Source organism: Pinus tabuliformis, chromosome 5_2, assembly GCF_031772625.1.
Source record: "Pinus tabuliformis cultivar Carrire ecotype Pingquan chromosome 5_2, CPIR1, whole genome shotgun sequence".
NCBI classification, from domain to species: Eukaryota; Viridiplantae; Streptophyta; class Pinopsida; order Pinales; family Pinaceae; genus Pinus; species Pinus tabuliformis.
The window spans coordinates 950675037-950701395 of record NC_142306.1 but is presented as its reverse complement, the minus strand read 5'-3'; the positions used below and the strand labels follow the sequence as shown (position 1 = coordinate 950701395).

Below are 26359 nucleotides of genomic sequence, written 5' to 3'. Positions count from 1 at the left end.
ATGCTCATCTAGCAATCCTTTACAGAGAAAATATTGGCGGAAAATCTAAGTGAGTTTTACCTCACTTCACCTGGCAGAATTCCAGCTGATCCAGCACAAGACTGGCTAACCCCGACTATTTCTGTGCTGGCTCTGCATCACCTTCTTTGCCCTCTGCGTTAGCTCTCCCAGTTGTTTCGGTAGTTCTGACAACTTTTCCGGCTACTGCGCTGCCTCTGTGTCAGCTTTCCTCGCTGTTCCGATAGTTCCTGGTAGTTCCAGCTTTCTGCGTGAAGACAACTTCTGCTTCCGCGCTGGCCCTTCGGGCTCTGCGTCAGGCCTGTGTGGGCCCAGATTGGCCCAACATCAGTCCTTCTAGTTGTTGCGCTGCGTCCACTACTGTCTCTCTGCCTCTCTGTCAAGTACTCCTGAACTATCCCTGCCCCTCTGCTGCAGAATGATCACTCAGTTTGAATTCTCAGCTTCCTAGCCCTAGAAATCGAACTACAGATCAATTCATTCTCTCCATGTGTATTTCCAAATGAACCCAAAGCCTCCATTTGTTGGGTCTTCGACGGCCGAGATTAAGTCTCTAATCAATGGCTAAGATTAGAAATGACTTGATCCGCCTTCTAGATCATTCTCACCCATATTTTGATTAATACCCATTAATATTTTAATTTCCCTAAGTTTAGACTTAGGAACTCTATTAAAAATATTAATTATTTTAATAAAATACAATCCGGGTGGAATTTCACCAAATGGTTTTTGGGTTCTTTAGAACTCATGTGCTTTATCCTATCCACCAATTTCAGGGCTAGAGCACTTCCCATGCTACTAAAAACTAACATATCACTGGCAACCTTCGATCTGGAAATCTTCCTCTCTGTCAACTCTTTCAAAGAGAGATTTTCCTATGCAAATTTTGCACTCTTAGACTGGACTGCGCAATTGCTCTGGGGATTCGATTTTCTACCTATGCAGCAATTTCGAATTCCCTTCTTCTCTTCAATGTTGGCTCTTTCGGTCTGCACTCCTACTTAACTCATCTCTGATACCATGTGAAAATTTCTAAATAGAAATCTAACTGTAGTGACTGATATTATTTCTTCTACTTATTATTTTAGAAATAAGTTATTCACAGTTTTTCTACAACAAATATTGAAATAATTCTATTGCAACCTTCACAATTAAAATACCGCGGAAAGTAAAAGCAAAGAAAAATACTAGCACAAGTATAATCACAATGACAATTATTTTTGGACAATTGTCCCTAGAAAAACCCAATGTGGGAAAATCGGTGCAGCAAATGAGGGTTTCTTTATTGATCTTCAACAAAAATCTCATGTACAAGATACAACTAGTAGAATAGAAGAAGAATTTCTGTGAGAAATATTACAGACGATATTCTCATGCTTCTCAGCTAAATTCTGACTCTGGAGAGGATCTACTGCCCCCTCTACGTCTCACTGCGTCAGCTTCTGTGTAGGGACTGCGCAGTCCCAGCATCAATCCCAGCGTCACAGCCTCAGCGTTGTCCCTCCTCTGCTCTGCGTCTTCTTCTGCTCTCGCACCCCTGAATGATGCTGATGCCCTCTCTCCTTTTCACCTGCAACTCTCCCTATGATTCAATTTCCTCTTGCCGAACTTCGACCAATAAGAAAATCGATCTTACTTGGGTAACTGAGTATCTGCCCAATGTGTTTTCCAAATGCCTATCGAAGTCCCTCTTGTAATGAACGACCCAGATTAGGTTCTAATCAATGGCTTAGATCATATTGACTTGATCTTAGTCTTCTTCTAGACTAAGTTGCACGAAACGGGGAAACGGGAAGCGATACGAAACGCGACCTCCCCAAATTTTGGAAACGGGAAACGTGAATATATATATATATATATATATATATATATATAGAAAATATTTAAATATATATATATATATATATATATATATATATAGAAAATATTTAAATATATATATCTATATATATGTGTGTGTGTGTGTGTGTGCAATCATAAAGCATAAATGATACATTATAATTTATTACACTTAAACATTAAGATTTAATTTACATCACATTTACTCATGAATGATCACATAATGAAAATAAAAATATCGGAATATCCAAAAGCAACCTTTATTAGATATCCAAATCTCAAAATCAGCCTTTATTTATATTAATATATGAGGCTGCAAGTACAATAAAGACTATAAGGCTGCGAGAGAGAGATCCAAATTAGGATTTTCTGCATTCACATCCCATTCTTTAGAAGGACCACTATTGTATTGAGAGTCTGCTCCTACATAGTCGAACGACCTTAGTGCTCTTGATTAAATACACGTTTCATACCCTAGTACCCTACATGATCTTGATTATTGGGAGTTTCCCCTGCATAGAGGGCTTGGTTCTCTTGATTAAATGCAAGTTCCATACCCTAGTACATGATAAAATCCAATGGAAACATTGCAATCCCCCCAATTCTGAAATCCTGAAAAACAAATAAGTCTGCTGGTTTTTGAGTGAGATCTAAAATTCTACTTTCTCCATATGAAATCCAATGAGGGCGAAACCACTCTCAAACATCCTGAGTCATTTCATGGTAATGTTAAAAATTTAAGTAAAAGGATGAAAATGAAAAATAAAGGAGAATATCACTTTTACTTTAAGAATTTAACATTACCATGAACTGCATATCAACACTAGGGCAAAAATTCACTTTTATAACTTTAGACACACATCTAGAAAATTAAAAAACAAATTTGAAAAAAAAAAAAAAAAAAAAAACACAATTCAATTGGGAAACGCGAGCTGTACGGCCGGGAAACGCGTTTCCGGCCATACTGCCACGTTTCCATTTCGGGAAACGTGGCAGTACGGCCGGAAACGCGTTTCCTGGCCGTACCAAACGCGTTTCCGCGTTTCGTCCCAGTTTTCACCTGGAAACGGCCCCCCCCCCACGTTTCCTGCAACATAGCTTCTAGAAGTTTCACCCACAGTTTGATTACTACCCTTTAATTATTTTAATTTCCTAAGTTTAGACTTAGGCACCCATTAAAAATAATTAATTATTTTAATAAAACTGTCTCTGGGTGGAATTTCCCAAAACGATTTCTGGGTATTGTGGAACACATGTGTCCAAGCCTCCCTACAAATTTTGAGGCTTAGAGAGCATTTGATGCTACCATAAATAAAAAAATGGCTGATTTTAGTAAAAAATTGATTGGTCTTGAGAATAAAGTTACCGGGCATTCCAATGAGATCAAGGAACTCTAGTTAACAACAAAGAGAATAGAAAGTCAACTCGAGCAGAACCATAATGAATTTAAAAAGGATCATGCAATCCTTTCAAATACGGTGAATCTAAATCATAGTCAAGCAATGGTGATGTTGACCTGTATTTGTGACAAGTTGAAGATTACACCCAATCAAATACCCCCGAATAATGAAGCTACTCAACATCTCAATTCTCCGGATTTGTCAAATTTGTCAGAATTACATGAGAAACCCGAGTCTCCAAAAGCATCGTCCATACCCCTTCAACAAAATAGTAATACGAATTTTCAAAATATGCAGCCTTGGAATCAATTTTCAAATATGTGACATATCAATGGAGAGCAAAACTTGAACTCTCCAAATTTGACGGTAACGAGAAATGCAACGTTGCATGGTTCAATAAAGTAGAAGAATATTTCGAGATTTACGGTATTGACAATGATGATGAAAAGATCAGGCATGCATCCATGCAAATGGAAGGCGAAGCATATAATTGGTATATGTGGTGGAAAAAGACGACACTTGCTATCAGTTGGAGGAAATTCAAAAATGCGTTCTTTAAAAGGTTCCAAGGTGTCAAGGAAGAAGAGTTCTTCTCGGCACTCACCAGATTGCAACAAAAAGGAGATGTGGACGAATACACTCGAGAATGGGAAACTTTAGCTACACGAGTACTTGGATTATCAGAAACTCGTCTCATTCAATCATACACCACGGGACTTAAACCCCATCTCCAGGCTGAGCTTGAGCTTCATGACATCACTTCTATAGAGGTAGCAAGACAGAAGGCAAAAATTGCTGAAAAGAAGCACGAAAAGATGCAATGGCCAAAGGTTGAAAGAGTATATTCGAGACGAAGATTTTCCCAAGCCGCGAACACAGATAACACAAAATATGTTCCACCACATCTTTGTGAAGGAGAAAAAACTAACTTGAAAAAACAAAGAATGAAAGAGGGCAAGTGCAAACATTGTGGGGAAAAATGGGACCCTAAACATAGGTGTGCTAAAGGGAAGGAGACCAAGAACTTGTATAAATGTGAAGCAACTAATGATTTAGATAGTGATGAATCAAACGTAGAAGAAATCAAAGATTCCCTAGAATTCTCTCAAGAACTAGATAACGAGAATATTCCACGTCATTATTGACCATGACAGGTATATCACAGCCCTAGAGATTAAAGTTAAAAGGACATATCAAGAAGAACAACGTAATGGTTCTGATCGATACTGTAGCACCCACAATGTTATGTAATTAATTAATTATGTAATTGGGGCATGATCCTTGTCGAAACGGTGCCCAAGGGCTTATTTAAGCCAGGGCCCTTCTTGTAAAAACACCATCATTCAATCAATTAATAGATATATGTATTTCTGAGTTTTAATGCTTCATCCAACCTGGAAAATACTGCTGAGAAATGGATCTCTCCATTTGCAAAATAGCTGAGAAATTATATGCTAAATATCCTCTTGGAATGACAGTCTTTCCCAGCTGAAACTCCAAGCAAAACACCGGCCCTTAACGCCTGCGAAATTCCTGTCTATCAACCCCTGCGCAGGCCCTGGAAGAGAGAAATTTGGCCCAGTAAAATGCCACTATCTCAGCTCCGAAATTTGGTACCAATCTCCTCCCAAAAGAAATTCATCTGCAAAAGCCTGGAACCTACAAATGAAGGAAGCTGCTCCGACTATATGCTGTGGTTCTTCTTCTCCGCCCAGGAAGTTTGAATTTCTTAGTGGAATCTCTGCAATAAACCCCAACTGAAGTCCTGGAATAGACTCCCCAAGGCCCCACTAGGGAGACACTCGAAATTCTCCGAAATGAGGTTGAGTTTTGCTTGAAATTCTTGAGCTAAACAGCTCTGCTCCTCTTGTGCTGAACAACCTCCAAGAGAGAGTTCGATCTCCAGAAAATAGATGGACAAAAAATGCAAAAATGGAGCCCCCATGTGCTATTTATAGATGCTGGTCCCTTTCTCCTTCGTAGTTCCCCTTCTCCACAAGTTCGAACTCCCTTTTTCTCTCTCTTTTCCCTAGTGTGAATTTCTCAAGGAAGGGAGGTGGTTGGGGGGGGGTTCAAATTCCTTTTTTGATTGGCCCCCACAATTCACTTACAAAATAATCTTATTTACTCTAATGTTTATTTCTCCTTTTTCACCGAAAATAAAGTAAGTGGCCCCTTAACCCACTTTTCCTAAGCTTTATGTGCCAAAATATTACATAACGCCAAAATTGCAAAAATGAGGATTTCACTTAGCAAAATTATTTATTGGGGACATGACACTGTTCATGTGTATACGGAAATAGACAATTGGTCATGATGATGATAGATACAACTTGTGTTTCTGTCGCATGAAGCAACCGCGAGGTGGACAAGTTTCTGGGTGTTTCATTAAAATGAACTGGTTGCCGTGGAATTTTCCATCAGCTTTCTATCATTAATTCTATTGGAGATCGATCAATAAATACATTGTCCTCAGTAAGGATTATGTGATTTACTGAGCTCTACTTGGCACCCAAAGGATAAATAAGTAGGTAGTAGCCAGTTTACTTATTCTCTGCAGAAGGCTTGTACTCAGCTGTTATCTTGGTTTTGATCTGATTGACACCTGCATTATCGATGTTTGCTTCATAGCAATCAAATTTTGAATTTGACTATTTATCTCGGATAAATTAAAACCGAGGCTCTATTTATAGCTTTGTGTTGGTTGTTCAGTTTAAGTCTGAAACGTGGATCCAGAATTTGTAGTGAAATAAGGGTAGAGTTTAACTTATACCCCTTAAAAATAAATTTAAGTATTGGCACTGATAATAAGGATTGTCTTTCAAGATTCTGGATTTACATTTGGTGATATCTGCACTTTCAGGTTATAACCCAGATTTGGGTACTTCTTCTAGGAGGCCTGGGCTTGGCGGCTATTTTAGATATATGGGTAAGCAAGTGTAAACTTTTTCATATATTGTGCGATTGTTATCAAGAATACATTGACAATCTAATATTTGTATGTCTAATGGCCATAAAAATTGCTTACTAACATATATTTTGGTTGTTGTACAGGCAGGGCATACAGTTCCATCTGTTTTTTATATTGCTGTTGGTGGTTCTTTACTCTCTTATATATATTCAGCTCCGCCTCTAAAGGTGCACATTTTTTGTTCTCATTTCATATCTACAATTAGTTGAAATAAGATCCTCGAGGATTCATTTTCCTTTGCAAATTGAGTTGATCCATTTTTTGTATACCTAAGGAACTTAATCTGGCAACATTTCGTTATACAGCTTAAACAGAATGGTTGGATAGGTAATTTTGCACTTGGTTCAAGCTACATATGTTTGCCCTGGTAAGTAGGATATTGTGAAATGTTTCTGGATACTGCCTGACTAGTTTCTCCATTGTTAATATTTGTGATGATCATTTCCCTTTTAAGCTGTTGGTTTAATTTGTTTAAAGTATATTTTGTGTCTTTGAAAAGATGGATGGGGAAAGTCAGAATACAATCTCTTGCATACAATAAATTGATGTCTCTGTACAATATTTATGTTATGAATGACAATTTTTTGGCTGCTAAACAGGATCATGTCAAGTAACTAAGTACCTCTATAGAATGTGTAGTTAAAGTTATGCATTGGTTGCAACTGGCAAGGAAACTCTTGCAAGGAAGTATATCTTTCATCATTGATGTGAAATGTTTTTGTAAAATAAAAGATTCATTGTTTCAATGAGTAGGTGGGCTGGTCAAGCATTGTTTGGGACACTTAAACCTGACATAATGGTGTTAACTGTCTTGTACAGTATAGCAGGGGTATGTCATTCTTTAGGCCCATCAGTTGAATCTCATTTTAATGATAGCAACCTCATTCATGATGTGTGCTGGAACACATTTTTCTGACTTTATTTTGGTGCATTTCAGTTAGGAATTGCTATCATAAATGACTTCAAAAGCATTGAAGGTGATCGAGCCATGGGACTGCAGGTCTCTTGCATGTTCAGAAATCTTGATGTTTGTTAGTTAAGATGGTCTGATACTTTTGAGTCATGTTCCATTTCACTGAACACCTATTCTGCTTCTTCTTCATATCAAAGACTTGCATTTGTCTTACTTTTTTATCCAATGTGGCAGTCACTTCCAGTTGCATTTGGAGTAGACACTGCAAAATGGATATGTGTTGGCGCAATTGACATCACTCAATTATCGGTTGCAGGTATGTAAATTAAACTTTATTAAGAAACTCACCAGTAGTATTGTTCCTACTAAAAATCCTAACTGTGAGCAGTCCTTTTTGTCTAAGCCTCTGGACAAAGATGAATTGTTTAGATATTGTGAGACATGGCTAATGGCTAATCACTGGGCCTTGATTAGTTGTTGTATGAGACATATTTCTCTTTGGTCTGTGATTGGCAATGATCTGTTGCAGATATGCCAAGAGACTTTGGATGTAGGCTACATGCAGGAACAAATAAATGCATGTCTTATTAAGTTGATTCCTAAAGGGACATGGAAGGACACAAAGAGTAGTTGGTGGCCTATCAATTTTCTCAATGTCTTACAAAGTGTTAACTTGAAGGCTGAAGCTCTTGCTACTTGTACCACATGACACCAAATTGTTCAACCTAAGCAAATGGGGTAAAGGGTGTTTCATCCTAGATAGTCTTACTATTGCCTGGGAAATTCTTGAATTGGCAACGGAGAGTAGCCAAATGGCTCCCTTATTGTGTTAGATTTTTTAACTTTTAACTTGGATAGCTTTCTGCACAGCATCACAGTGCCCACAGTCAGCAGAGAAGACAGCAGAGAGGGTGCTTTCAATATTTCCTTACAGCAGTAATGAATAGGTTTAATGAGGGTATAGTGGACAGACATATGGGCTGCTGTTTGGTAGAGGCTGCATGGACCACCATCAGTTCATGTCCAGTTTCAGAAATAGCAGTTCTAGTTTTATATAGAGTTAGTCTACTGTCAGAGGTTTGCTTTTGTTAGTCTTCAGTTCAGATTTCAGCTCCGTTCATTTTTAGAATGCATGCATGATCAAACTTTAGACAGGGTACTTGAGAAAGTAGTCTTCCAGATTTAGAGTGGGTGTTTTTTCCAAAGAAGATGACACAATCTTACATGCTATCTGTTTTCCCCTATTGGCGGTTCCATTCTAGTAACTCACGCGTGTTGGGTGCATTACCTTGTTAAAGTAAATATCAGATTATAAGGTGTTAGATATTAGACAAAGGCATTAATAAAGTCACTTTGACTTTAAGTTATTTTATGCTTTCTATGCTTTGTTTCAGTTTAGTGTGTTTCTTGGTTTATCCCGCATTCATAATGTGGATTGACTAGACTAGCTTGTAACCCTTCGTTAAGAAAAACTTTTGCAACTGCGTTATGAATGCAATCTTGGTTAGCTTTATTTGTTTGTATTATCATGATATGCTATTAGAGTTCTACATTTGTGAAGCTGTATCAAGAGTCTCATGCCTTTGAAAGGCAAGGTTTCCACTCTTGTCACTTTAGTGGTCTGTGTGCCATGGAGTTTGTGTGAGTGTGAAGACTTAAGGATTGCTGCCGGTAGAGACAGATCAAGGGATTGCTGGTATGACACATCCAAGGATCCAAAGGGTTTCAGCCTTTCAGGTCATTGAAAGCTAGGATTGATTGAATTTTGGTTTTAGAAGCTAGGTTTAAGAATTTTGGGTTTAAACCTGGGTTCAAACTTCAAATTTAAAGAAAGGTGTATGGAATTTAGCTGTACGGCCATATAACCATGACACATGAGCTGCCGTATAGCTAAATTGAGTCATATAGACAACAGGTTCGGCCACACAACAGCCATTTGACTATACAGTACAAGCATTGCAACCGCTAGCACTATATGGATGCTGTTAGGGAGATCTTGAACAGAAATTTGGACATGTATGGCCGGATTTAGCTGTTATTTAGTGAAATTTCTTTTCAATTTGGAGGAGTTGAGTATATTCAGAGTGTTCTTGTTTGAACTCTGTATTGCTGCCTAGATTTGCAGATCTGGAAGAGTTGGTTGCTGATTTATTCTTTTTCAACAGATCCATGTCAAAATTAACTGGTTTGGTGCTGGTAGTTAGCAGATCTGATTGTTTTGGATCTGTGTTTTTCAATTGTTTTAGAGCAGATCTGTGGTTTATTTGGCCATTTTTTGAGCAGATTTTGCAAAAGTCGTGTAATTTTGGGCTGTTTTTGGACAGATTATCAGAAATATGCATCTTTTCAGGATTTGTGACTACTAGTGTTAAATTTTCATTACCAGCCCAGATTTATTTATACCTCAACAATTTTTTATTCCCAGAAAATTATTAAATAAAATTATGAATTGCTGGAAGATAAAATCACTGTTATTTAACTTTTGATAAAAATAATTTGCAGCGGAAAAAATAAAAATCAGAGAGATCAATCACATCGCAACAGTAAGTATACACCATAACAATTTTCTTTTATTAAAATCCCCTGGAAAATCTGGGCCTAGATCCACAGAGAGATCCACAGAAAAATACATTGATGGAATATATATTTCTCCCCCTGGAAAACTCAGCCCACCAGAAAATCGGCCTCCTAAAGAATTCGGACTTGGAGAAACTCGACCTCCACCACCAACAAATCGGCTCTCTCCTTTCCTCCTCATACGACCTTTGCGCATTCAAGAAAATCAGCCCATTGGATAAATCCATCTCTCCACAATTCAGCCTCCTTCGTGCTTCAGCGACTCGGTCTCTCGATTTCCTGAACTCGGCCTCCTGGAAATATTCCCGAAATTTCCCTGCACTCTTCATTCCTTCTCTTTAGTCTAGTTGAGCCTTTCGCTCTAGAGAAAATCCTCCACTTCTGTGTGTTCACCTCTCCCTTAGGCTTATTTTGTAACTTGATTAAGCCAAATCCCTAACACTAATCGCCTAAGTGATTGACGGTCAAGATTAGATCTCGCCTCACTTAAGATCGACGGTTGAGATCATATCTATGTCACTTATTTTATTATTTATCTGCCTCACTTAAAGATCAACGGTTGAGATCATATCTAAATCACTTATTTTATTATTTATCCTTAGTACTTTGGCTTAATAGTCTGAAGCGAACAAAGTTCCTTCTACAAATTAATTATTTCAGAAAACTTGGAATATGAAATTATCCATTGAGGATATAAATATTATATTAAATATATGAATAAGAATAAGAATGATAATTATTTACAATGAGAATGAGAGGCTTGCTTGTATATCAGGCAAGTGTCTCTTCATGAAGAGTCATGTCTCAATTAGAAATGCCTCTTCAACCTAATTACTGCTTAACTAATAATTATTTATGCTTATTATCATTTATATTATTTTACATTATTTATATATATTTTATTCGTTACATTGCCTCCTTCCTCAAAGAGCTTTGTCCTCAAAGCTTGTCGATGAAAAAAGGCTTGATCTCTTTTTCGGCTTCGAACGTCTTTCTCTCTCGGAATAGTCATCCTCGTTGATACAAGTTGATATGATCTTCTTAGTGACAAACAAAATTGTCGCACTGAGAAGGGATCAGACCATCCGAGATTAATCTTCTGTATAGTATTTTGATCACTGGAATTTTGTAACGACTTGTTAGCATAAGACTGGATTGAGATTACATCACTATTATCCGGAACATCAGTTTGTTGTTTCGGTTCTGATTGGTTCAAATATGTAGCATGGTTGATTCGTCTGTTCTCATGATTCGGATGCCGATATGGAACTTTTTTGGTTTGATTTCTCCTTACTGGGCATGTGCCAATTTTTATATTTTCTTCTGGCAAAGATGTTGTTGAGATGGTTATGGAACATTCACTTGGGATGTTCATTGTCTGAACTGCAACATCTACATGTGTCGTTTCTTCAACTGACTTGTCTTCTTGAGTTGTCATATTCACTGGATCGGTATTTGTTTTTTTTTCATCAAATGAATTCCTACATTTGATACTTTTTTCTCAATAAATTGTTCTACCTTGTTTTCTAATGACTTCTTATCCTTCTTAAGTTTCTTAATTTGCGTCAATAATTTTTCACTATGGTTTTTAAGGCGAGAAACTTCTTCATTTTTGTCAATAGTGATTTTGTCAATTTCATTTTGCATATTTTGTAATACTTTTTAACCTTATTGAGAAATTACTTTTGAAATATCCGATATATCTTCTGGCGTTACTGAATTAGGTTTCAGTGTAACATCTTGGAGTGTTATTTTCGTCTTCTTGTAAGAAAATGTAAAAAACTTTTTCTTAGTATTTAGAATAAAGGAACCTAGAGTTTTCATCCATGGTGATCCCAAAACAATGTCACTATCGTTAAAACATAAGGTTTTCACGGTGAATTGTGAGGTAAAAGTATAATCTCCAATATTTAGGTGTAGATTGCTTATATCGTATTGTTTGCCAAAAATATTTGTTTCAACTATATTTGATTCAGGAATCACCAATTGGTTAGCACATTTAGGACTAACATAATTACTTCTTTCAGTAGGACTGATAGAGATTATGATGTCTCTTCCTGTGAGTGATCCTTTGATTTTAAATAGTGTGTAAACACATGTACTATAGGTTTCAGGAAACCTTTCATTACTAGTCTCCTTTTTTTCCTTGATGTTTTTACGTAAACAATATGTCAATTGGAGCTATTTTTATTATAAAATATCACTTATTTCTTCTATATATATTTTTCAAATATTCTCCTTTAATGTGGATTGTTAAAACTTGAATACCCTTTTATTCTATGTTACCAGGATTCGGATACGGATACGGATACGGATCCGCTAGTTTTTTGAAAATCCAAGATCCGGATACGACAAGGATACGTCATGTACAAAAAAATAAAATATAATAATATTTTTAAAATTTTAAAAAACACTTTAGAGTTCAAAAATCAAAGTAACAAAAAGGATCATAACCCATTTAACCCTCTAGGCTATAGTCATTTATTAGGGTTAAATAGCTACATATATATATTATTATTATAATATTATGTATATATCAAAATATCAATACCAAAAGCTAAAATTAAAATATATATGATTTCTTTTAAATGTTCATTTGAAAGCTCATTTGAAAGTTAATGAAACTGAGGCATATCCAATATGGCTGGTAAAACCTCAAAGCAGGATTTGCTATCCAATATTACATAAACAATCATATGACAAAGACTCAAATTATTGAAAAGTCAAACGGTATTATAAGTAACCCTTACTGAGCATTGGCTAAAGCAGTCGACAAACCAACAAAGCGGATGGGGCGTGCTGTTTGTGAAGAAATAAATCTCATTTGAGAAACAATAACCTACAAAGCCAAAGTTAATGGCTGGTATTTATATATATATTTCAAACTATATAAACGCTGATAATAAACTAAACGCTGATAATTTATCAAACTGATAATAATAATTTATAAACGCTGATAATATATATATTATAAACGCAAACGCTGATAATATATAGACGCTATGGCCCATGGGTAAACGTTGATAATAATAATATATATATTATAAAATCTATGGGTAAATGCTGATAACTAAAAAAAAAAAACGCGGCTGTGGTAATAACGCTGATAAGTTATAACTATGGTTATGTTTTAAATAATGCGGCTGTGGCAATAACAATGCGGTTGTGGCAATAACAATGCGATTGTGGTTATATAAAAACAATGCGGCCGTGGGAAAGATTTCAGGCTTCACCACATTCCAATGGCGAGAATATAAAAAACTTAAAATACCTTGCACGGTTTCTTGGTCCAGCCGACACACGTTGAAACTTGAACCTGAATGCTGGGCCCGTTGAAGAAACGTTGAAAGCTAAACGCCAAACGCTTCTGTTCCACCTGTTGGGTGCACTGCCGACCAAAGGGGGACCACCTAACTTTAACTAGTGTACAAAGCAAAAACCCTAAACTCCAACGCATACAACGATTTTAATTTTTAACTTTTTTCGGGTTTCAGAATTTAGGCAAAAGTTATGCGGGTTCCGGCATTATACTAGGCATACGTTTCTGGCGAGGAGGAGCTGTTTCCAAAAAGTGTACATCCGCCACCTGTTGTATTTGGCACGTATTTCTCCGTATTCGGATCCGGATCCGGATCAGATCCGAGGATACGGAGATCTTTGACCCTCTGCTGCCGGATCCGGTAACTTAGCTTTTATTAAAAAAAATACTCCTTTATATTGTTGCCCTCTATATATGTATGTATTTCTTTATATTAAGACCCCTTTTCAAAATAACTTTATTATCTTATAATAATAATAGTTTCACTTCTTTTTTTTAATAATAAATTGGTCCCCTTTTTTTATATACTTAATTACTTCCTTGATAAATTTTTAATGTCACCCCACTTAATAAATATAAAGGTCACGTCTTTTCATATGACACGGTCACGATGTTAAAATACCATGGGCTATTACCATGGGTTGTTTTTAAAACCTCCGTTAAAATGTTCTCCACGTAAAAAGTAAAACGTATTCCTTTTGTTTTTTGTTTTTTTTGTTTTTTAACTTTTTAAAATACCATGGGCAATTACCATGGGTTGTTTTTAAAACCACAGGCTTCTCCACGTAAAAAGTTTTAAATATACTTGGAAAGATTCCCTCTTATCTTTATTATGCACTTTTTTTTTTTTTTGAATTTGATTTTTTTTCTATATTTTTTTAGTCTCTTTTTTTATGGCTTTTTTTTTCAAATAATCTTTATTATTATTTTTGTTATATATATAGCCAAAGGCCTGGTAGCGAGACGGAGAAACCCCAAATATTTAGCGAAACGCTTGACTGCAACAGCAATAAATTTGACGAAGAGTCGATAGCCAAAGACTTGGATCAGAGAATGAGCTTTGTGCACCGGTTAAACAACCTAGAGGACCGAACTCCTCTGATACCAAATGAAGCAAACAAAGTTCCTTCTACAAATTAATTATTCCAGAAAACTTGGAATATGAAGTTATCCATTGAGGATATAAATATTATATTAAATATATGAATAAGAATAAGAATGATAATTATTTACAATGAGAACGAGAGGCTTGCTTATATATTAGGCAAGTGTCTCTTCATGAAGAGTCATGTCTCAATTAGACATGCCTCTTCAACCTAATTATTTCTTAACTAATAATTATTTATTCTTATTATTATTTATATTATTTTACATTATTTATATATATTTTATTCGTTACATAGTCCATGTTGTCACTCAAATTGTATAGGCAAGATGCGACAACGATCAGGTTGGGGGCTGTCACTTGATCCCCAACTCCTCTGTTCTAGCTGTCTCCCTACAACAAACTATGGGGGCTAGTCCTTGTTACTCACCACCTGTGGGTAGTGTATATTGTGAAAATATGGAAATTCCAAATCCTACTGCAACAACTGATAATATTTCTTCTATTTGTTAATTTATTGAAACAAATTATTCACAGTTGTCTACAACAAATATTGAAATATCAATGTGCTTGGAGCGGTTGTGGAACACGAGATTCTCTGATAGACGAATCCCACTCTGGTTGTCGCAGATGATCATGGTGGTATCCAACACATGCTCAAATAGCTCGCTGAAGAGCTTCCTCAACCAGATTGCTTCACAACAAGCCATACTCGCAGCAATGTACTCGGCCTCGGCGATGTTTAGAGCAACTGATTTCTGCTTCCTACTCCTCAAAGATATAGAAGCAAACCCCAAAGAGAGGCAACACCCAGACATGCTCTTACGATCCACCACACTGCCAACCCAGTCAGCATCTGTATATCCATGTAGCCTCAAATTCCCAACAATGTATATCAATCCATAGTGGATTGTGCCCCAGAGATACCTCAAGAGATTCTTGGCAGCAATCCAATGAATCTGATGAGGCTTGACCATATATTGACTCAATGTGTTCACAACAAAGCATATGTTAGGACGAGAGTTGACCAAAAACATCGAAGCCCCCACAAGTTGGCGATACTTGGTAGGGTTCGCCAATTTGGGCCCAACAACACTTCCACATAGCTTCTTAAAGTTGAGTTCCATCGGAGTAGTCACGGACTTGCAGTCCACCATCCGACATCTCTCAAGTAGCTTCACAATATATTTTCCTTGGGAAAGAAATATCTCACTTGGATTTTGCCAGACCTCCAACCCTAGGAAATAATGCATCAAACCTAGGTCCTTCATCTCGAACTCAAAAGCCAACTCCCTCTTGCATTGATGAATGAGAGGGTCATCACCTGTCAGAAAGAGATCATCCACATAAAGGACCAGAATGAGAGGTCTATCCTTTTTAACATTGAAGTATAGGTTTAGGTCAACATCGCTTCTTGTAAATCCTAGCTTCATAAGATAGCTATCGATCCTCTCATACCAAGCCCTGGGGGCTTGCTTCAACCCATAAAGGGCTTTCTTCAACCTGCATAGATGTGTCTCACGATCTTGAACCTCGAACCCCTCGGGTTGTTCCACATATACTTCCTCCTTAAGCAAACCATGCAAGAAGGTAGTTTTGAGATAGATGCATTGGGTCTTATACAGGATTGTAGGTCGGTCTTCATCTTGGGGTTTGGTCTCCCTATACGGGGTCCACGCCCTCCAGAGGGTCATATTGGCATTTTTAAGGTGTGCGTTGAGAGCCATGAGCCTCCACTATAGCAAAGAGTAGATACCCATGCCATGGGATCCCTCAGTACCACCCGCTCCTCACTCATGTTCTACTTATTTGATTATGATGATGCACTTGGACCACCTTGCCCAATCGGCTACACACTTGGCAGTTGATCCAGGGCCCAGATGGGGTTGAGTCTCACCATGGAAGACAACAAGAGGACTTGCATCATTGTTCCAACCCTTACAGATGGGATACAAGCTTTGTTCGATCCATATGGAGACCCATGAGGATGTTTTTGTGCCCCCAAAGCCACTTGGGAGCACCACAGGTCATTTGCTTAAAGATCAAGGGGCCACCCCCTTTGTAATTATTTGGAACCCTTGCACTCATTTTGTCACATATTGGACCTTACTTGGCCTTTCAATGGCCCTCCTAACGACTTTTGTATCATTTCGACCCTCTTGAGAGGCTTACTTTTCATGTTATGGAGCTATCTTGGTGGGCTTGTCACCAAGTAATGTTATTTTGCACATTATATTATCATTAGGGGCATCACTAGGCCTAATTAGGCAAATCAAACCCTTAGAGGATGATATATATTGATGAGAGGATCATTCTATTCCTCATCATCACTTGGATTTGTATCTCCCTCTCTTGAGAATTGCGCTATACCTATTTGAGGAAGAATTGGAGAACCATTGATGCATTTTGATGTTTGGAATATATTTTCTTGGTCTTGGAGCTTCGATTTTGTCTCAATTTGATGATTGGATATACTCGCTATACTTGTAAGTGTTTTTCATGATTTATTTCTCTCTTTATGATGTACATGTATAATGTGGGGAATTTTCGCTCATGAAATCTGAAATTTTGCTCAAATTTAATGCAAATTAATCAAATTTGATCTTGTGAGGGAATTGCATATGTTACATGTTTGGGTATAGTGAATGAATGTTCCTAGGGGCACAAAATCTCTATAATTGCCTTCAGAAGTCATCAAATTATTGCAATAAGAAGTATAAATTCCTTTGGTGTTAATTTTTGGTAGCATCAGATGTGCTCTAGCCATGAAATTTGGTGGAGAGGCTAAGGCACATGAGATCTCTAAGACCCAGAAATCGTTTGGAGAAATTCGACTGGGATGAAGAGATATTAAAATAATTAATATTTTTAATGGGTTCCTAAGTCTAAACTTAGGAAAATAAAAATATTAATGTGTATTAATATAAAATGGGTGAGAAAGTTCTAAGTGACGAGGATTAAGCCAGTGCTAATCTTAGCCGTTGATTAGGGACTTAATCTCGGCCGTTGATTCATCAATAAGAAAATTATAAGAGGAGGCTTGAGGGTCAGTTGGAGACACACCAAGAGAGATCAAGAATTCGATTTTCTAGGGCTGGGTTTGCTGAGGAAATCGAGTTAGAGATCAGTTGTAGCAAGGGGCAGTTCAACAAGGGATTTTGATCCAAGGCTGAAGAATACATAGCAGAGAGGTAGTGAAGTGCAAGAAGAGGCATCACAGGCCCAAGAAGCGCTGACACAGAGGCCTGAGGAGCCAGCGCAGAGGATGCAGAGGGCCGTAGAGGCTGACATAGAAGCCATAGAGGCTAATGCAGAGGACGTAGAGGGCTTCAGAGGCAGCACTGGGAGATTTTGTGGGGCAGACTGGGAGTTGATCAACAGATCCTGAGCCGGGAGAGGGTGACGCAGTTCCAGAGCAGTGCTTGGAGCAACTTTCGCTATCCAACACAAGGAACAGTCAAAGTCACTGTGGGGTTGATCATCCGTTGCTGATTTGCTGTAATATCTATCTCCGGAGAGAGGTACTACTGCCAAGGATTTTCTTTGAAGGGTGAGCCATTTCTGGCACCCTAGTTGTATTCAGAAGTCTGTTTAATAATACAAACCCTGTATACGCTGCACTAGTTTTCCCGCATTGCGTTTTTCCAGGGAAGATTGTCCAAAAATAACGGTGTCCCTTATGTTATTGTTTTTGTTTATTTCAGTGTATGATCTGTATATCTGTGAAGGCTGCGTTTGTGTTTACTTCGATATTTATGCAATTAAATAACTTGTTAATGTAAAGAACAAGTAGGAGATAGTAAACCAAAAATTGCAGTAAGGGTTTCTTATGTGTTAGATTCATGAATTTTCACATGGTATCAGAGGGATTGCAGATCAGAGGCGACTGAAGACACAAGCCGAGAAAATTTGAGAATTTGCAACAGAAAAGCAGCTATCCCGAGAGATAGCGTTGTTCCGGAGCCAGAGACGTCGAAGGAGGAGGGGCACAGTGCAGAGAAGGTGACGCATGAGCCAGGTAAAGGTGACGCAGTAGCTAGGAGGAGCCCACGCAGTTGTTGCGTTAGCAGCCTAGGCCAACACAAAGGCAGATGGGGAGCAGATCGGGCCTACGCAGTGGCAAGTCATCTTTCTCATCCAGGAAGGATTGACGCAGTGGCAAGTCATCTTTCTCAGCCAGGAAGGATTGATGCAGTGGGCAGGAGGAGTTGATCCAATTCTTATTGTGATTGCGTAGAGCCAGAAGGGCTCAGATTCTTCGAGTTGCCAGGGCTAAGGAAGATGTGCAGATTTTGATTTGAGGAGCTGGTGGGACGCTGTTTCTGTTAGTGCAGAACAATGTCTAAGGAGACTGAACCAAGGTAGAGGGAAGCACTACCTCGATAGATTTCTAGCCAAGAAATCTAGATCCGGGTTGCAATGAAAAGGGAGGATTGGAGAGGAGTGATTCGACAGTTGGCCAGAGGATTTTCGAAAGGGAAATTAGGACTTAGAGGGAGTCTAGAGGAGAGGAGCAGAGATGGCAGTGAACAGATTGAGGGATCAGGATAGATTGGACGAGGCTTCCAATTTTGTCATCTGGAAGGCCAGGATCCTGGCAATCTTGGATAAACATTGCATAAGGACTATGCTTTGAGAATAGTAGCTGCCTCAGTTCACCCTGATGCAAATGGGAAGTATGAGGAGGCCCAGGTGAAGGCGAAATGCATGATCCTAGATGGGGTCAAGGATCATGTCATACCACATATTGCTGAGAAGAACACAGCAAGGGAGATGTGGCAGACCCTGACCACCTTATACCAGGGCTCTTCCGTGCAACGAAAGATGTTATTGGAAAATCAGCCAAGGTTATGGTCAGGACTGCTCTGAATGTAGCCTTCGAGGACTGGGAGACGTTTGTCCAAAGCATTTTGGGCAGAGAAACTCTCCTCAGTTGAGAGGAGATGTGGGCAGCTCTTCGACATGAAGAGATCAGGAGGTTGACCAAGGTGGGGAGTAGCGGTAAGGGAGTTCGAATCAAGAAAGAGGAGGAGGATGCAGCTCTAGCATCTGCGGGATAGCAGGGGGTTCAGAAGAGGAAGAAGAAAGATATCTCCAAGGTCAAGTGCTTCAACTGTGGGGAGCTGGGACATTATGCCTCTTAGTGGCCCAGGAAGAAATGCAAGGGAGAAGCTTTCGACTCAAAGGCCGCTCCAACAAAGGTGGAGAAGGATGTCGAAACAAATGACGATTGTGCCATGCGTGCTCACGCGCCTCTAGAGAACAGGTGGCGAGACATAGAGCTATAGTCAAGAGGACTATAGAAGGGGGCAGGATCCTTGAGGTGCCCAAACTCTTGGATCACATACGGCTACGGGAGCCCTTAACGATAGTAGCATGATGATAGGTGTCGGGTGGAGCAAGGTGTGATGGAACGACAAGGTAGTGCTAGAGTGCAGAAGTTTGTAGCAGCGTGGTGGAGTTGCAGCAGTGCGAGAGGCACAAAAGAAGTTGCAGTAGCGCAGTGGCAGCAGAGGGATCACAAGATAGCAGCAGAGGGAGCACAAGATAGCAGCAAAGGTAGCTTCAACATCATGAGGCTTCCAGACTGACTAGGATGTCAGTGTTTGGGTGAAGTCAGTTTCTTACTTCTCGGTAACTGAGTTGCAGTGCAGTAGTTAGCAGTGGTAGTACTATGGGCAGCATGAGGCAGCATTTTGAGAGGGAGCAGATGTAGTAACGGCAGTGTCATGGGCAACAGTACAAGAAACAACAGTGCAGTGGATGTGGGGCAGCAGGCCAAGCATCAACATAGAGGACCGATGCAGAGGATCAGTGTGATGCTTCTATGGTGAAGCATTGCTAGAGCACATTCCTCGCTAAGAGGGAGTGTTGATTTTTGGTAGCATCAGATGTGATCTAGCCATGAAATTTGGCGGAGAGGCTAAGGCACATGAGGTCTTCAAGACCCAGAAATCGTTTGGAGAAATTCCACCCAGATGAAGAGATATTAAAATAATTAATATTTTTAATGGGTTCCTAAGTCTAAACTTAGGAAAATAAAAATATTAATGTTTATTAATATAAAATGGGTGAGAAAGTTCTAAGTGACGAGGATCAAGTCAGTTCTAATCTTAGCCATTGATTAGGGACTTAATCTTGGCTGTTGATTCATCAACAGGAAAAGTATAAGAGGAGGCTTGAGGGTCAGTTGGAGACACACCAAGAGAGATCAAGAATTCGATTTTCTGGGGCTAGGTTTGCTGAGGAAATCGAGTTAGAGATTAGTTGCAGTGAGGGGTAGTTCAACAAGGGATTTCGATCCAAGGCTGAAGAATACATAGCAGAGAGGCAATGAAGTGCCGGAAGAGGCAGCGCAGGCCCAAGAAGGGATGATGCAGAGGCCTGAGGAGCCAACGTAGAGGACGCAGAGGGCCATAGAGGCTGACGCAAAGGGCTTCAGAGGCAGTGCTGCGAGATTTTGTGGGGCAGACTGGGAGCTGATCAACAGATCCTGAGTCGGGAGAGGGTGACGCAGTTCCAAAGAGGGTGATGCAGTTCCAGAGCAGTGTTTGGAGTAGCTTTCGCTGTCCAACACAAGGAACAGTCAAAGTCACTGTGGGGTTGATCATCTAGTTGCTGATTTGCTGGAATATCTGTCTCCGGAGAGAGGTACTACTGCCAAGGATATTCTCTGAAGGGTGAGCCATTTCTAGCACCCTAGTTGTATTCAGAAATCTGCTTAATAATACAAACCCTCTATATGCTGCATTGGTTTTTCCTCGTTGGATTTTTCCGGGGATGATTGTCCAAGAATAATGGTGTCCCTTGTGTTATTGTTTCTGTTTACTTTAGTGTATGATCTGTATATCTGTGAAGGATGCATTTGTGTTTACTTCGATATTTATGCAATTAAATAACTTGTTAATGTAAAGAACAAGTAGGAGATAGTAAACCAGAAATTGCAGTAGGGGTTTCTGATGTGTTAGATTAAGGAATTTTCACATTTGGTAACTTGGTTGCTGCCTTTAGGGCCATGCGAAGTTGCTAGAGGACTCCTTGATTCGGTTAAAGATCTCCAAAAGTTGATAGCACATTGACTCCATTCTCCCAATAGGCTAGGCAAGGATCCTATATAAAAGTCCCATCCACATAGCATTTCTTTGGGTCTTACCTCTATCTGGGTGAGATCCAAAGAAGAGATATTGTGTTTTTGTTGGGTAGGTTTGCTTCTCACTGATCTATATACGTTCTAATATCGCTCATGAGCATCAGACTATCGACCTTGTTTATTTCTCAAAATATAGCATCAAACTCAGGATCTTGTTCAATATATGGGACCTCCTTTCCTCTTTTCCTAAGCCCTAACCCTAGAAGTCTCCTAGGGCATCAAGCGAAATTCATTGTAGCCATCCATTTCAAGAGCGAGTTGGGCAACAACTGCCCTGGGGTGTCCTCTAGGCCCTCACAAATTTTGAAGGACTTCCCGTGGCTAGATTTGGAATTATCCCAAGCCCTAGCTCCAATTTCGTTCTTAACCCTAGGTTTCCTTGGTTAGTGGCTTCATCAAGAGTCATTGCATTGAAATCTCAAGTAAAACTCAATTTCGTTGACTCTTTTCTCCTCCCTTGCCTGGTCTAGGTCTTTGTTTAGAGTTTCACCCAAAACCCTAGCCCTTGCTTTGTTAGAAAATTAGAAAGGCAGAAAGATTTTCTTATGTTGATAATTACTTGTGATATATTTGAGCTTTTATTAACTTTCTTATGTTCTTCTTTTATCTTTGTTTTATCAAGCAATTATCAAAAGAAAAACATGAATGTCAGAGACACTAGATGTAGGCACTTTGCCAGGGCTAAAACCCCTCTATTGGGGAAAACCCAATCAAACTCTTCCACTAGCAAATTCAAATTGAGATAGACCAAGACCCTTAGACCCAAAGACCTTCCTCCACCAAATCAGCCTTCTAATATGATTTAACAAACTTTAGTAGTCTTTTCTTGTCCAGCAGCTTTAGCCCAACAACAACAACCTAGAATTTCGGCCCCCATTAGATCCAGAATTTCGGCCCAACAATATTACTGTAACTCCGTCCCTTCCAGCAACTCAACAACTTCACATGTGTGTGCGTGTGTGTGTGTGTGTGAGAGAGAGATAGAGAGAGAGAGAGAGAATTTTGACTTCTTGTGTTTGATAGAGACCTCCTTCTCCTTCGCTAGCCTTTGTTGATAAATCTATGCTAGTAAAATTAGGGTTAGATTTCTCTTCCTTGATAATTACTTGTGAATTATGTTGGCTTCTTTTATTTCTTAATTATATTATCTGTCATCAAGCAATTACCAAATAATGTGTGTATGAAGATCACAAGAACAAGGGACACAAGATGTAGGCACTCTGCCAGGGCAAAACCCGTATCTAGGGTAAAACCCAATCAAACTTCTTCCTTCAGTAGTTAAGACGAGATAATCCAAGACTCTTCAACCTAGACACAGACCTCCTCCAACCACCAAGTCAACCCTTCCTTCCAGCAACTTCAATCTAGATCTTCGACCTTGCAGCAACAACACTTCGACCCAGCAAATCTAGAATTTCGACCTTCCCAACAACAGAATTGTGAAAATTCCAAATTGAAATCCTATTGCAACAACTAGTATTATTTCTCCTAATTGTTAATTAATTTAACAATTTATCTGCTACGATAAATATCAAAATAAACACACAACAACCTTCACAAATAAAATACTGCAGAAAAATAAAACACTAGAAGCTGAGAAATGCTAGCACACACACAAAATTAACACAATTATTTTTGGACAAAAGTCCCCAGAAAAACCCAATGCGGGAAAACAGGTGAAGTAGCTGAGGGTTTTATTATTATGCAACAGTAACAAATTCTGAGTACAACTAGATGTCGAAATCTGGCAATCCTACATAGAAAAATACTGGCAAAAATCTAGTGAGGAATTTCACCCCATAGGCAATCCTTGGCACAACTTGCCTTCAGAAACTCGACCCTCTGACCGTCTGCGTCAGCCTCTGTGCTGCTCTGCGCAACCTGCTTGACGTCAAGCCTCTGCGCTGCTTTGCGCAACCTTCTTGACGTCAAGCCTCTAACTGGTCTCTGATGAAGTCGTTCTACCCTCTACTAGCTGAAAAGATGCTTCTCCGACACTCTGAGACTCCTTCCTGACCTCTGGAACTGAAGACGTCAACCGCTCTTAGCAAATCAAATTTGCCTCTAGAAGCTGTTGTGCTGCCCCTGCGTTAGCTTTTCTGTGGCTCTTCTGCCTCTTCGCAAATGCACTCACTGGATCTGGAATACTTCCTCTAGCCTGACTGTCTCTGCCCCTTACTCACTGCTTCGAACTTTGGCTCTCTCTGGTAGTTGACTGCTACTACTCTAGAAATCGATCTCCCAAGAAATCGAACTTCTGATGCTCTTAGATATCTTCTCCATCACCACATCGTTCTCCTCTTATAATCCTTTGTTGGAGCACCAACGACCAAGATTAAAACATAATCGATGGCTAGGATCATCTTTGGATCGATCCGTGTGAGCTTCTAGATGATTCTCGCCTTGACTTAATTAATATTGATTAATTAACCATACTCCCTAAGTTTAGACTTAGGAAATATCTAAAAATTGGTTAATAATCTAATTAAGTCATTTCTAGGTGGAATTTCTAGAAATGTTCTTTGGGTTTTGGAGATTTTATGTATTCTAGCCTCTCCACCAAATTTCGTAGCTAGAACACATCTGATGCTACAAAAACTAACACTTCCTCTTAGCGAGGAATGTGTTCTAGTGTTGCACACCCTGCAATTCTTCGACTTGCAATTCTTCTTTCTTCTCCTTGAACTTCGCACTTTTTCTACACTTCTTTGATGTGCAATGTTCCACCAAGGTTCCGGGACGAGGGGGCGAGGGAGCGAGGGGGCGCGGGAGCGGCCTATGCAAAAGCTCCCTACCATTTTTTAGGAAACGTGGGGGAGCGTCAGGGTCTTAAAAATTTATAAATATAAAATATAATTTATTAATTGAGTCCACTATGACAATTTGGTTTGAATTGAAAAGCTGCAAAGCATGATCATTGACATGAATATCATTTGACATTATCCGAATTTATAATATCATATAAAATAATAAATTTAAAATTCTAATTCAGCTTGGTCAAATTCTAATTTAGATTTTGGTTAGACAGAGGGAGAGCTTCAGCGTGATAAGGTAGCCACTGAATTCTGTGAAAAGGTAAATGAACAGATCAGGAACACTGCATTGGCAGTAGAAGGGGCAACTACAATGGGTTGTCCAGCTGTATTGGATCCGACAGCTAGAAAGTTTGTTATATTATATATAATATAGACAGTACACCATATGCTGAAAGAAGAGTTTTAGTTCCAGGAGAGATGAGAAGATCACATGAAAGAGTTTCTGACAGTTTACTATCAAATGACATTGACTGCAAGATGACCATCTGCAAACCAACTTGGGTGACCAACGATGGCATGGATAATTTGTCTACCTTATTAGAGCAATGCCATGCAGTTCAAACTTCAAACTAGCAGTGTATTTCAGGGGTGAAAATAATTTTAAGACCTGAGAATTCAAGCTGAGCAACTGTGGTCTGTGTAAATTTTGTAACTGTATAAATTCATATATAACGACAGTTCTTGAGATTTCTCGCTGCCCATAGTATTTTGTCATGCTTGCAGTAAACGCATGTTAGTCTATAGTCCACCCAATTATTTCCCACGTGACATAGGTGCTGCTTCCATAGTTTGTATGTCAAATGTCATGCAAATTAAAAACACAAACTGAATGTCTCATATTCTTTGCCTGTCACTCCAGTTATCTCCCCACCGTAATCCAGCCATCACTTGAGAAAAAAAGGAGAAGTTTTAAAAGGGAAAATTCATGTACGTGCTATATGGTCCAACAAATTTCCATGATACTGACCCTCTAAAATAACGCTTGTTGAAACCAAAAGACAACACAAGACGTTATCCCCATACAGAACATGAGTAGCTTTGTACCACTTTAGGTCTATTAAATCATAAACTATAAGCAAGACCATTTTTTTGGGAGCGTGGGGAAACGTCCCCTCAGAGAAGGGAAACGTTTCCCTGGCACGTCCCCCTGAGTTTCCTCCATTTTGGGAGCGTGGGGAAACGTCCCCTACTCGTCCCCAAGTCCCCGGAGCGCGGGGGAGCGAGGAAACTAGACCCCTAAGGGGGGGCGAGTCCCTGTGGAACACTGTTGATGTGTATCCAACTTGTTGAGTTGATGTCCAAATAGATCGAACTACTCTTGTATATATGACCTCTTTTGTGGGTCAAATTGTTCTCTTGTAGGCCGACTTCATCAGGCAAGGGCCGACTTGGTGTGGAGGTGACAAATTACATTTTTGACTCAATAATAATTTTTTTTACATGATTGAAAATCCTAAGAAGGATCTCATTAAATGGACAATGACTCTAAAGACTCAGTATAAAACCTAGAAGCCCTCAATGGGGACTTTGACCTATAATATGATGACCCAAGCATGAAACCCACACTTTAATAAGTCATTGTAATAATAATAAAAGTTTCTTTTTTATTCTTGGACTCAAATATAAATATGAAGACCGAACCTAGTTACATTCTTCAACACTCCCTCTTAACTAAGGAGGTATTCATAATTTACACACGTATATACAAGTACAAGGAAGATCTCAAAACACAAGAACTACGAAGAACTTAGGCACACATGGTGCCATGGACTAGATTCCTGACCAAGGAAATCTATCCGGGTGGGACTAAGATGGACTAAAGCTTTCAGCCTCTCTAGGTACCATTAGGCTTACTTGCTAACCATCAACCCAAGGAACTAGGTGCGTAATGCAAGGTCAGAGCTCTATGACCAACGCCACCCTCCCTACTTCTGGAACTAGACATCAACACATACGCTGATCAGATGTCCTCCTAGACATTTTGTATCACACAAGATGCCTCCTCAAGTCTCTTCCAAACACTTGTCGTTAACGAAATCAACGATATCAACCAAACCAAGCATGCTTCTTAAATATTCAAACTTCTTATTAGGAAGAGACTTTGTTAACACATCAACTACCTGTTCGTTGGTCGGAACAAACTGTAGCTTCACGATCCCATCTTGTACCGAACTTCTAATATAGTGGTATTGTTGTTGATATGCTTTATCCTTGCATGGAACATAGGATCTTCAGACATCTTAATGCTGCT

The 26359-nt window shown here is 39.1% G+C and overlaps 1 protein-coding gene across 2 annotated transcripts in view; it reads left to right on the top strand.

Moving 5' to 3' along the window:
- The window catches only part of LOC149162409 (chlorophyll synthase, chloroplastic-like), a 195071-nt gene that overhangs the window by 93488 nt on the left and 75224 nt on the right, over positions 1-26359 (top strand). For both annotated transcript variants that reach the window (XM_089437253.1, XM_089437254.1), the window contains exons 7-12: positions 6121-6186; positions 6312-6395; positions 6534-6595; positions 6982-7057; positions 7166-7228; positions 7376-7457. In XM_089437253.1, the coding sequence (XP_089293379.1) occupies positions 6121-6186; positions 6312-6395; positions 6534-6595; positions 6982-7057; positions 7166-7228; positions 7376-7457 (433 nt within the window). The remainder of the gene's footprint in view (positions 1-6120; positions 6187-6311; positions 6396-6533; positions 6596-6981; positions 7058-7165; positions 7229-7375; positions 7458-26359) is intronic.